The 12,027-nt window shown below is 37.0% G+C and overlaps 1 protein-coding gene across 4 annotated transcripts in view; it reads right to left on the bottom strand.

The window, feature by feature from the left end:
* Positions 1 to 12,027, bottom strand: part of Mllt3 (MLLT3 super elongation complex subunit) — a 357,726-nt gene that overhangs the window by 127,119 nt on the left and 218,580 nt on the right. For all 4 annotated transcript variants that reach the window (XM_008845527.3, XM_017801213.2, XM_008845528.3 and 1 more), the window contains exon 4: positions 10,204 to 10,347. In XM_008845527.3, the coding sequence (XP_008843749.1) occupies positions 10,204 to 10,347 (144 nt within the window). The remainder of the gene's footprint in view (positions 1 to 10,203; positions 10,348 to 12,027) is intronic.

Below are 12,027 nucleotides of genomic sequence, written 5' to 3'. Positions count from 1 at the left end.
TGGTCTTTTTGAGACAGGGTCTCCCTGTAGCCCCAGCTGTCCTGGAACTCACTATGTAGACCAGGCTGACTTTGAACTCACAGAGATCCGCCTGCCTCTGCCTCCCGAGTGCTGGGATTAAAGGTGTGTGCCACCAGGACTTGTGCAAGAGCTGGGACTAAAGGCACATGCCACCATGCCTGGTGTTCAAAAAAAATTTTAAGATCAAAAAATTAGGGTTGTCTCTAATTTATAAAAAATGAAATCTTAACCAATCCCCAGAAGATAGGTTGATGTTGGCTTCAGAAAGTTTGGGAATAGATCAATGCAGCTCTCAAATCTCCTCAAAGAAGTTTTTTTATGCAGTGGATGATGGTTAATGCAGAAACTCACAACTGGTCAAACAAAGTACAGAAAATAAATGTCTGTGAATGCTCAGTAACAGATGGGCATCTATAGCACATCCCCTAACCCAGAGACCAAGGAAGAAGAGGGGGTAGAAACACTGCAAGAGCCAGAAGTCAGGGAGAACCAACACAAAACATGACTTTTGGACATAACAGAATTGCTGCACTTAGGAGGCCACAGAATCTATGGTTGCCTACACAAGACTTTCATAAGATCAAGACACTCAACATTCCATGATAGATTGAGAAGAGGCTAATAAGCCCCTACCACAGAGGAGCTATTGACAGTTAATGGCTTCTGGAGGAGAGTCAGTTTTCTTTAAGGTTGTAACCCATGGTAGGTCTACCATGTTTCAGTGGACGGTCCCACACCTATGAGTACATGAGCAACACAAATTACACTTGTCAATTACAACCAAATAAAAATAAAGATGACACAATGTTGGGGGGACAGTATTGATCTGGGAGGAGTTCAGGGGAGGAGTTGCATGTGAAGATATTTCAAGTACATCATATACATGTATGAAATTGACAAAGAATGATAATATAATAATTTTAAATGTTGGGGGGAAGAGACTTTCTAATTATCATTTATTCCACCTAAATTGTGTTTTCAGAGGCAGGAGAAATAGAAGGAACATGAATCTACACAGGGATGTGAGTCAGTGAAGAAGCAAGGAGGAGGAAGGCTTCTGCTGACAAGGGAACTGCTCTAATCTGGTAGCTTACCCGAGGGGCTCATATAAGATTGTTCTAATGGCCTTAAAACTGTGAAGAACAGTGGCCCTGAGGATTTGCTTTAACTGTTTATCTACTTTTATGCATTTCTAAAAGAAAGTGAGCATTCACTCTATTATCACCAATAAAATCCTCAGATACTCCTTGGCTGACTGATCATCTCAGACTTGATGTCTAGGTTCACTTATCTGTGTAATGGACAGCTTGAACTATTATGTAAAAGTGTCTCTTCTGCTATGAAACTCTGTGACTGACTCATTTTAAAACCATGAAAAGAAACACTGACTCACAGGTCTAAGAGATGTATGTATAAACAATAAACGAGCTGATAGGTAGTTACAATGCCTCTCATATATTATCTCATTCCATCTTCCCAATCATCACAATCACAGTAGATGTGACAATGTCCCATTTGTGTCAATCTCAACAAATAGATCGACACTAGCTAGTAATAAAACAGTTCTTATTCTTAATATTACTATCCTCATAAATTTTAAGCCAGTAATTTTAGTTTTAGGAAACAGAGATCCAAGATAGAACCAGAAACACTAATTCTGAGATGTTAGAACATGTTTTTTTTTTAAATAAAAAGCACAAAGACAACACAGTTTAAAAGTTATACAGCTTATGTTTTATACATTAAGTGCAAAAATACAAGCATTCTGTGAGATCTTAACCCCACAAAAAAAAAAAAAAGTCACTGTGGAATGCTGGCCAGGGCTACAATCACAGAAGAAACCACGTTGGTTTATTATCTTCTTTTTTCCCTCTCTAGAAAGTCTACATTTTCTAAAAATAGCACAGCATTATTTTTAAGTTGAGGCATACTTAGATTAGGGCTTTTTTTAAAATTTTGGTTTTCTGTTTTATATTTTTGTTTTTAAGACAGCATCTCACTATACAGCTCAAGCTTGCCTCAAACTTGTAATTCTCCTGGCTCAACTGCCTGAGAGCTGTGTTTCCACACATGTACCCCCAAAACTCCCTCTGGATGCTGAGCTGTGTTCTTTCTAGTAGAGTACTATTATTCTGCTAAATGTATGAAGAGAAATTGCTAACAGAAACGATAGTTTAAGCCAAATGGTGAATCTGCGGGGGGGGGGGGTAGGAGGTTATTTCCTTAAATTAAACAATTACTTGTTTAACTATATACCACATTTTATTTAATAATATCAAGTGTGAAGTGGGGAATATTATGCTTATTTTAGATTTACATCTACCTAAAGCCCAAGGCAAATTAGCAGCAAATTCAAGAACTGAATTTGTGCCTTCAGATAGCAAATCAAATATTCTTCCTATTACACCATGGCTGTGTCCCTTGTGGTAATAAAGATTATTATATTAAACCTCCTATCATCTATCCTCACTCCCTAGAAATGAACCACAAATGTCTATTTCAAGAGTTTCAGACATTTTTTCTTAAACTGCTACCTTCAGATCCTGATCACTGTCAGGTTTTCTTATAATTTATGAAACAAGATAAAATCAGAAAACAGAGCCTCCCTTCCCCTTCTCACTACCCTCACTCCCATATTGCTTTCAGCTAATGAGCACATTAGTGTGTGTGTGTGTTGTAGACAATAAGAATATATAGATACTCTGATAAATAACTTCCTTATCACCTCAAAACAAAAGATCTTTTGGGGGCAGGCAAATCATACACACACACACACACACACACACACAATATATAGGAAAAAAATAACAAAATCACACTTGTTTCATAAGAAATACCCAAAAGCCCAACAAAGCTGTCTAGTGACAGTCACTAAAATAATCTTCTCTGTATGACGTTCTTTGAGTCGTTTTTAAAAGCAGCAGCCATTTATCTCTGGGCACTATGGAGAGAAGTTTGTCACAAAAGCCATTTACATTTTTACACGTCAAAAGTCTTGACAAATCAGTTCCTAAGAACATAATTTGTTACACATCAAAGAAAGCCTGAAAACACAGACTTTGGTTAGAAAGGTTTCCATATCTTTTTGTAACTTTTCCAAAGGAATTTAAGCTTATGGGGATGTATACCCATAAATTTAAGTGAAGACTGAAATACTTAGGATATTTCCAATTTAAAATACATAAAATGAGATCTCTGAAAGGAAATGAAGATGGCTTTTTAAACATATGAAAAGTTGTTCATCATTCACAAGATGAAATGTGAATTAAAAATGAGATACTGTTTCTACCCACCAGACTGCAGGGGGAGGGTAAAAAAATCATCCAGTGGAGAAATGAACACCCTCACGAACTGTTTCTACCCACCAGACTGCAGGGGGAGGGTGAAAAAAATCATCCAGTGGAGAAATGAACACCCTCACGAACTGTTTCTACCCACCAGACTGCAGGGGGAGGGTGAAAAAAATCATCCAGTGGAGAAATGAACACCCTCACGAACTGTTTCTACCCACCAGACTGCAGGGGGAGGGTGAAAAAAATCATCCAGTGGAGAAATGAACACCCTCACGAACTGTTGGTGCAAGCACAAAGCAAGCAGTACAGCCTCTTTAACAAGGTATCTGTAAATGTCCATCAAAATTTAAACTCCAATTTTCCTTGAATCTACAGTGGTACTATAAATTTACCCTACTGACAGGGGATGTTTTTTCTCTCATCCATGTTCATAAAGCACAAGGGCATGCAATTTAGTACTACTGACGGCTGAAAGTAAGGCACATTGTATATCATTTTATATGGTATAGATATTTGCTTATTCAAAAAATTGTAACTAGGGAAGGGTGGAGAGGGATATGGTCTGTACAGCTGAGAAATCAAGTGTCCCTAAGTCCCTTAGGAAAACACTGTATGACCCTTCACTGGTTAATTGCAGATCCTCGCAGTGTAACACCATGTTCAGGTGGCTTCGCTCAGTCACATTAGTGAAAGCTCCTTATCACAGATCCCTTTGCTAGGTAAAACCTTAGTGTTGGAGGTTCACTAGGGACCTGACTTTCACTTCATGATAACTAGTATTTTAGAAAAGTTCCATTTTATTTTTTTGTAACTGTCACTCTGAGAAATAGGACTGCATTATGCTGCAGACTTAATACAGGCTGAAAGCATGTTCCCATGTCTTCTCCAGTAATTCTTGCCAAATGGGATTCTGAAATGTCCTATTGAAACAGGTGGCGTCTGAACAGAATTGGATTTATGCCTATAAAAACCCTGGCTTTAACAACTGCTGTAGTTAGTTTTAATTTTTCAGTCCTCAAAATTAGCTGCTTGCCAGTAATCAAAAATAGACTGAACAACATGTTTAGACTTTGCCCTGTTTAGTAGAGAGAGAGAAGGAAGGTAGGAAAGAGGGAGAGCAATACGTACTAAAGAACAACACATTACTTGATTTCCAGACCAAAGAACAACTTCCAAAGAACAGCTATAAAAGCCCCTTTGGGGCTTTTGTCATAGCAACACAAGGATCTTGCTGGATATAATACATGTGAAATCCACTAAGGACACACAGATTTCAGATGCCTTTAATTAATCTGCTAAAAGTTTAGATTAAGGGCAATGGTAAAATTCACAAATTTTTCTAATGGAGACTTAAATATTTTTAAACTGATATTCCAACTATAAACCTAAAGTTACATTTTAGACAAGCAAAGTACAAACAGAGAATAAACTCCTTCAGAAAAAAAAATATATGATAGGTCAGGCATTAAGTACAAAATAGGTCTCCTATAGGCTGGTTCTATTGATGTTCTGCTGTATGTACTATGTAGCTTACATTAAATAACCAGTCTTTCCTACTGAATATTCAAGAGGTTGGCATAAAGTAAGTAAGTAGCTGTAAATCTTCTAAACCAGTAATCAAAGAAAAAAGAACCAAGATATTGGCCTCTCCTCTGTGCTGGACAACTAAGTTCCATATCTCCTATGAAGAAAGCACTGTCACATCCATTCCATAAACGAAAAACTGAGATTCCAGAGCAAGTCACCTAGATGAGAACACAGATGAGGTTTTTACCTAAATCTGCCTGAATACAAATCTTTACCAAGTTGTATACCCCTTCCTAATCAGAAATGTCGACACGTCAGAACATCAGTTTTAGTTATATGATATACAAATAGTTAATACTTTTGCTTTGCCAACATCCAAAAGGAAATCTCATCTTTCAATTCAATGTCTCATCTTAATGGACAATAAACTTTTGCATACCACTTTTCAGTATTAAAAAGAAGGTATATAAATAAGGCCAGACATGGTAGCACACACCCTTGATCCCAATACTCAAGCAGCAGAAACAGGCAGATCTCTGTGAATTCACAGCCAGCCTGGTCTACAAAGGGAGTACCAGGCCAGTCAGGGCTACATAGTGAGACTCTGACTCAAAAAAATAAAAAAGTAAGTAAATAGAAAGAAAAACATCTCTCATAGTCATAAATTCTTTAATCCTATATTCCTAGCACTCTAATGAACAAAATTTGAGGACTGATTCCAAAGTGATCATTCGTTTATTTTCTAATGGTAAAAAGAAATACCTCAGTGGAATGGACAAATACTGCTCACTCCATGGGGTGAGCGTGGTCCTTTTGCTTAAAATTCAAGGGCAAGTAGATTATATTGTCTTGCTCTCACTCAAAGGTTTAGTGCTCAATGCCCCTTTCTTGCCAATAAAAAAATGCATCTCTTCCCTTATTAATAAATTAATAGGAATAAAAACTATAAATGCATATATAAATAATAAATATACATAAGTGGATATCAATGCTCTTTAAAAGAAACTCTTGAGTTGCTTCTTTCTACTTCCTAAGCCCTATCCTCTGTCACTTTAACGCAAGGCCTGGCAGGGTCTAGGTCCAAACTAGATCCATTATCTCCCCCAAAGTTCCAATATGTCTAACTTAGAGAAAATGACCTTCTAGGTTCTGTTTTTGTTTTTTTTTTTTTAAAGAAAAAATCATTTGTATTTCAATAGTCTCAGAAAAATAATGCCTAAATCCAAATGCACCTGGCCCACAAACCTTTTTTTATTGATTGATTGATTGATTGACTGATTGAGACAGGGTCTCCCTGTGGCCCCAACTGGCCTGGAACTCGCTATGTACACCAGGCTGGCCTTGAACTCACAGAGATCCATCTGCCTCTGCCTCCCAAGTGTTGAGATTAAAGGCATGTGCCACACCTGGCAAACTTTTATTCTTTTAAAGCAGATAACTATCCGATAGAAGAACACAAGTACACTTCCTTCGAAAAAGATGTAGACAGAGATTTCTTTGAGATAATTTAGAAAATAGTTATGACATTAGAGAAATCTAGTGAGAGGAAAATAATGTAAAAATATACCTATGGGTTATGGGTTATGAGGTAGAAAAAATTCTCCAAGTTTTCAAGATTCTTCTGGCAGAAAGTTCTTTGGAATCATTTTCTTCTAAGAGATGAAAATTTTTCTAAGCTTCCAGTTCTAAAAATAATCTTTCTGATCTCTGGAAAAGCTAAATTCAACTTTTAATAGCACTATGTACTTTTTTTCTTGGGAGGGGGCTTTTTGTGTTTTTGAGACAAGGTCTCCCTGTAGCCCCAGCTGGCCTGGAACTTGCTATGCAGACCAGGTTAGCCTCAAGGTTCTGCCCTCTGGCCACTGGCCTCTACCTCTGCCTCCCATCTGTGATTAAAGGTGTGCACCACCATGCCCAGCTAGCACTGTGTACTTTTGTCTTTAAAGAAAAAAGTAAAAGAACCAGAGCCAAACAGCTTCTTAAACTGGGGTTGCAAGATATGGGGTCATGCAACTGAATGTGTGGGTTGTGAAAATTTGGCAACTTTAAAACACTTCTGGGGCTGGGGAGGAAGTTTAGTCAATAAAGCACTTGCTGAGCAAGCATGACCATCTGAGTTCAGATCCCCAGCACCTACGGGAAAAGTGATATATGGTGGCACATGCCTGTAATTCCAATTCTGGGGAGCCTAAGACAAGAGGATCCCTGGGGTTTGATGTCGGTTAGTCTAACCAAAGTTCAGGTTTGCTGAGAAACCCTGCCTAAAAAAAAAGTGATTGAGGAAGACACTTAACATCTGGCCTCCACACACATGCACATGTATACACACACACAAGCACACAGAGTTTCTGCTATACAATAACCAAAATTTAATACAAAAATCAAATGCATAATGAATCTGAGTTGACTTTGGCAACACCTACTCATGTTGTATTGCACAACTTCACTGTAGACTTGGTTCTGAACATACAACATGCTCCTTTGCACTGTGCATGCAATCACTCCATTTAATGGCATGGAATGCTGCTTGAAAACAACTTTGGCTCAGATCTGAGACACTACATGTCACGAACTGCAATGTTTTTACTATAATACAAACTTTTCCTGTTCTTACAGAAACAAAATGGTTTAATTATAGAGAACGAAGATATTTCCTATCATACTTTAGCATGTCAGTATCAAATTAGTATATCTTTAGATTGTATTTTGTTGAAACATTCGATTGCTATTGGAGTTGCTGACAAGTTTCATTTTTAAAAATTATCCAATGGAGTTGGAAGGAGGGACTATGATCAACATATGTTGTATGACACTCTCAAAGAATTAATTTAAAAATTGAAAAAAGAAATCATCCAAAGGATTTTGGCCTGAGATTAGCTCAGAATTTAAACAACTTTTGAAATGGCCCTACACATATTTTTACCACTTTACACAGGTATTTATTTATGCAAAACAGCATTCTCAGCACAGACAATTATAAATTCAAAATACTAACGAACTCTGAAAAATGTTGAAGATGCTGTAAGTCCTTCAGTACCAACTATTTGGCCAAAATCCAATCCTTCACATAAACATAAATAAATACATACATACCAGTATGCAAATTAGCTTTAGTTTTAAATAAATGGTAAAAAAATTATATGCGTACCAAAGAATTTTAAAATACATTTACAATTTATTATCAGTAATTTTTATTTGTACTCCTATTTTATATACCTATATACCAAGCACTGCATAAAAATTTCTTAAGTGAGCCAGGTGTGGTGGCACACACATTTAACCTCGGCACCTGGAGGAGAAGCAGGCAGAGCTCTATGTTAGTTTGAAGCCAGCCTGGTCTATACAGGGAGTTCCAGGCCACTACATAGTGAAACCCTGCCTCAAAAAGCCAACCCCCACCCCTCCAAAAATAAAGCCTCAAGCAGTGGATGAAGTTTAAGAAGCCCTAAATGACTTCACTCATGCCTCAAGCTATACATAATAATTGCACAAGACACACAAGGAAGGGTTCATTTATTTTCCTTTAAAGATACAACACCCACACACTTGCAACACATATTAATGTAATTTAGAAATAAGGAACACAGCATCTCCCTTTCTTCCAAAACCTAGTCATCACCCCAACAGCAAATAAATAAACAAACAAAAACCTGAAGAGACAGAAAATTTCTATTACAAGCAAGATGGCTTAAAAGTTTTTAACACCAGAATAGACTGCACCAACAGTAAATATTTAAATGTCAATTTAAAATAATCTAAGCCCCAAAACTTTATCAGTCTACAGACTGATAAATTTTAAATTTTCACAGAAGGTAATTTTAATCTTTCTATATGAGAACACAGTAAATAGGTTAAATAATGTGCTCAAGGAGTATTTCATAATTTAAACATGATTTTGAAGTTGTCAAGGTACAATTAAAGTCTAATAGGAAAGTATATGTGGGCTTCAAAGAGCACTTAGAGAAATACAAAGATGAGAAGCTAGAAGTTAAGAGAGTTCACTGGGAAATAAATGCCCAGTGGTGAAGCAAATGACTGGAAATCAACAGAAGGCCTTACAAGGATGTGGCTCTGCCTTATCTCTGATCCTAAAACTTTCCTTGGATACTCTGGGACCACATGACTGTTTTTTAAAAGTTCTGTGTCATATTTATTTTTCCTTCTAACCTTTATAAGATGTCTGATGACCTCTTAGTCCCACAATTCACACACTCCAATTATCTATCCAACAATGTACTCAGAAAGGTAATCAGGTGCTTAAAGTTATTATTTTTTCCTTCAAAACAAGGAAAATAATGAGGGTGTTAGGATTTTAAATCGATCAGGTTATTTATTAGGGACATACCCACAGTAAACAGGCAATGTCAGCATTCAGCTATTGATAACTGCTAAAGCAATAAAAACGGTTATTTTTAAAAGCAATTTCTTTTGTAGATGTATACCAATTCCCTTCTTTTACACTTGATCTTACCCAAAAGGCCAAGAAGCTATCTAAGTCACAGATTTTAAGAAAAGTTGTGTTATAAACACCCATTTCCACATGAAGATGCATTTCCCTGGGGAAAAGCTTAAGTCGTGCTTCATTTCTGATGCTGGCCAACAAATACCTAATTTTTTAGTCCATAAATATACTGACATATCAGTACAGTGAAGAACTGAACTGGGTAAAACTACTTCATTTGAAAGGACAAAAGACTGGCAAGGGCTCAAAAGAAAATGGGGTCACCATAATCCAAAAGAGACATAAAATTATATACAATTTGTCACAACAAGGTTCAAGGTTTTCCAAAAGCTAGCAAAGTAGTTGTCTATGACCCACAAAGGAAAAAAGTTCTACTACCATAAAATCTATTGTTTCCTATAAAACCCTAAGGTAGAGTTTCAGTTTACTAAGGTTGATCTAATCAACTATGTAATTTCACCTACTTTTTCCCTTCCTCTATGTTCAAAATCATGTGCCCACAGCTAAATCTTTAAGTACTGCACTGGTTAGTTTTTGTCAACTTGACACAAACTAGAGTCACCCGGGAAGAGAGAACCTCAACTGAAGAAATGCCCAGTTTGGACTGGCCTGTGGCCATGTTTCTGAGAAAGGCAGAGGATATATGTCAATAAGCAGCATTCCTTCATGGTCTCTGCTTCAGTTCCTGCCTCCAGGTTCCTGCCTTAGCATCCCTTGATGATTGACTGTAACCTGTAAGCCAAATAAACCCTTTACTTCCCAAAGGTGTTTCTGGTCATGGTGTTTATTATCAACAACAGTAAAACAGTACTTTACTTCTTTTGGTGTTTCCAAAACATTAGTTAACATATTAGCAACTAGGTTTCTTTTTTTTTTAAATAGAAAGCTTTTTCCACTTACCCCTCCTGCCTTCAGCAACTTTCTTCTAAAATCCTCTGTGGGGTTGTTGAAAGTTAGCTTTTCACAGCGGAGGTGATTCACTGGAGGATGGCCTTCAAGATGCAGGAATAAGTCATAATCAAAGCGGACTTTCTTAGGTTCTTCCTGGAGGTTAAAATAATTAAGAGGTAAAAATAGAAAATTTAAAAACAATATTTGGTCATCATAAGGAACAAAAAATATCTAATCACTTAACAACTGTGAGAGTCAAAGTAATACTAGAAAAAATATTACAGGATTATATATAAAATGAACTGGAAATGTATGAGAAATTGGCTTCTTGTGTTAGGAGAAAACAAAAAGAATATACTTATCATCTCCCCTCAGCCTCTCAAGTGGACTCACACCATGAACACAGTCACCTGGAAACCTAATTTAGTCCTATACATCCAACATCAAGACTATCAAGACTTCTACTTTCTCAAGTATATCTTCTAAAAGCCCTCTAGCCCCTATTACCATGCTCTTACTTAGTGCCCAAATTATCATAAATCTCCCCTCCCCTAGGTATTCTTGTGATACATGATTCTTAATTCTTCCATTACTCAGGCTTCAAATTTATCTATATAAAACAAAAACCTACCCACTTCTCCTTGGTAAAAAGTTCAACAGCTTCCAGTGGGCATTAGAATAAAAGCCATAGTCAACTTGTATCCAACTTGTAAAGGCCTACATCATCTGGCTCTTGGTCCCCATGTACCACTTCTACTCAACTGAGGGCTCAGCAATGCATTCCGAATCAGTTGCTTCTAAGTGCCCATCATGTTCTAAGTTAATTTTGGGTTTCAATCTTGCTTTATGTAACTATTTTCATTAGTAGTTCCACTTCTCTACCTCCTGTAACTCCTTATCCTTCTCCACTCCAATTTCACTTGGAAAGTCATCACTGAACTCCACTCCCAATTCCCCACTGGCACATCTCTGTTGTGTGTTGTGTAAACTTGCTACCATTTAGAATAAGTGTCTTGAGATTTCCATTTACTTTGCTAGATCATAAGATTGTTGAAGTAAGTTGAATCATCATTGACCCTGAAATTAGTCTAATATTTACAGATAGCCCAATATATGAAATGCAATGTCTGTAAGATGAATAAAGGAGTATTTTCCTACATATAGAACTAGGAGGACAAAACAGCATCTTGTCCAACACAATACAAAAATAAGAATTTCATGATACCTAAGGTCAACTCTCAAGCCCTTACTTTAGTTGACTCCACTTTTATCCCTCTCTATAAACTGACCATCCATGGTGAAATGAAGACTTCAGGTAGTAATAATAATTAATAGCTATTTAACTATCTCATTTAATTCCATCAGCTTTCCTTGAGACAGCTGTGAGCTCTGTTTTGTTCTTGTAAAATTAATGCATGTTGAAATGAAATGATTTAAACACAGTTCTTTTTGGTTCAAAAGTTTTAGTAACTCACGCCAATCCAATCAGGCAAAAGCCCAGAGTGGAGCAACGGAAATGGATGGTGAGCCAGCCTTAGTCTGGGAATGGGTGGAGACTGATTCCTACTGCATGAGGGAGAGCAGACCTAATTTATGATCTCTAGATAGGCTGACTAGACTCCAGTGGAAAAATCTGCACCAAAGGACAACAGGGTACAAATGCTTGACTGAAGAGGATGTAACACATATGATGAAATACATGAGGTCCTGTGGGAGAGGCATGAATGGGGAGGGGGTCTAAATTTGATTAAGAACTATTTTATGAAATGTACAAAAGCTCAATAAAAAATTTAAAAAGCACGTTTTAGTGACAAACTGTCAAATTTGAAGTAG

Source organism: Nannospalax galili, unplaced genomic scaffold, assembly GCF_000622305.1.
Source record: "Nannospalax galili isolate Female #2095 unplaced genomic scaffold, S.galili_v1.0 scaffold1082, whole genome shotgun sequence".
Classification (NCBI taxonomy): Eukaryota; Metazoa; Chordata; class Mammalia; order Rodentia; family Spalacidae; genus Nannospalax; species Nannospalax galili.
The sequence above is the reverse complement of the archived record's forward strand: the minus strand, read 5'-3'. Positions and strand labels throughout refer to the sequence as shown.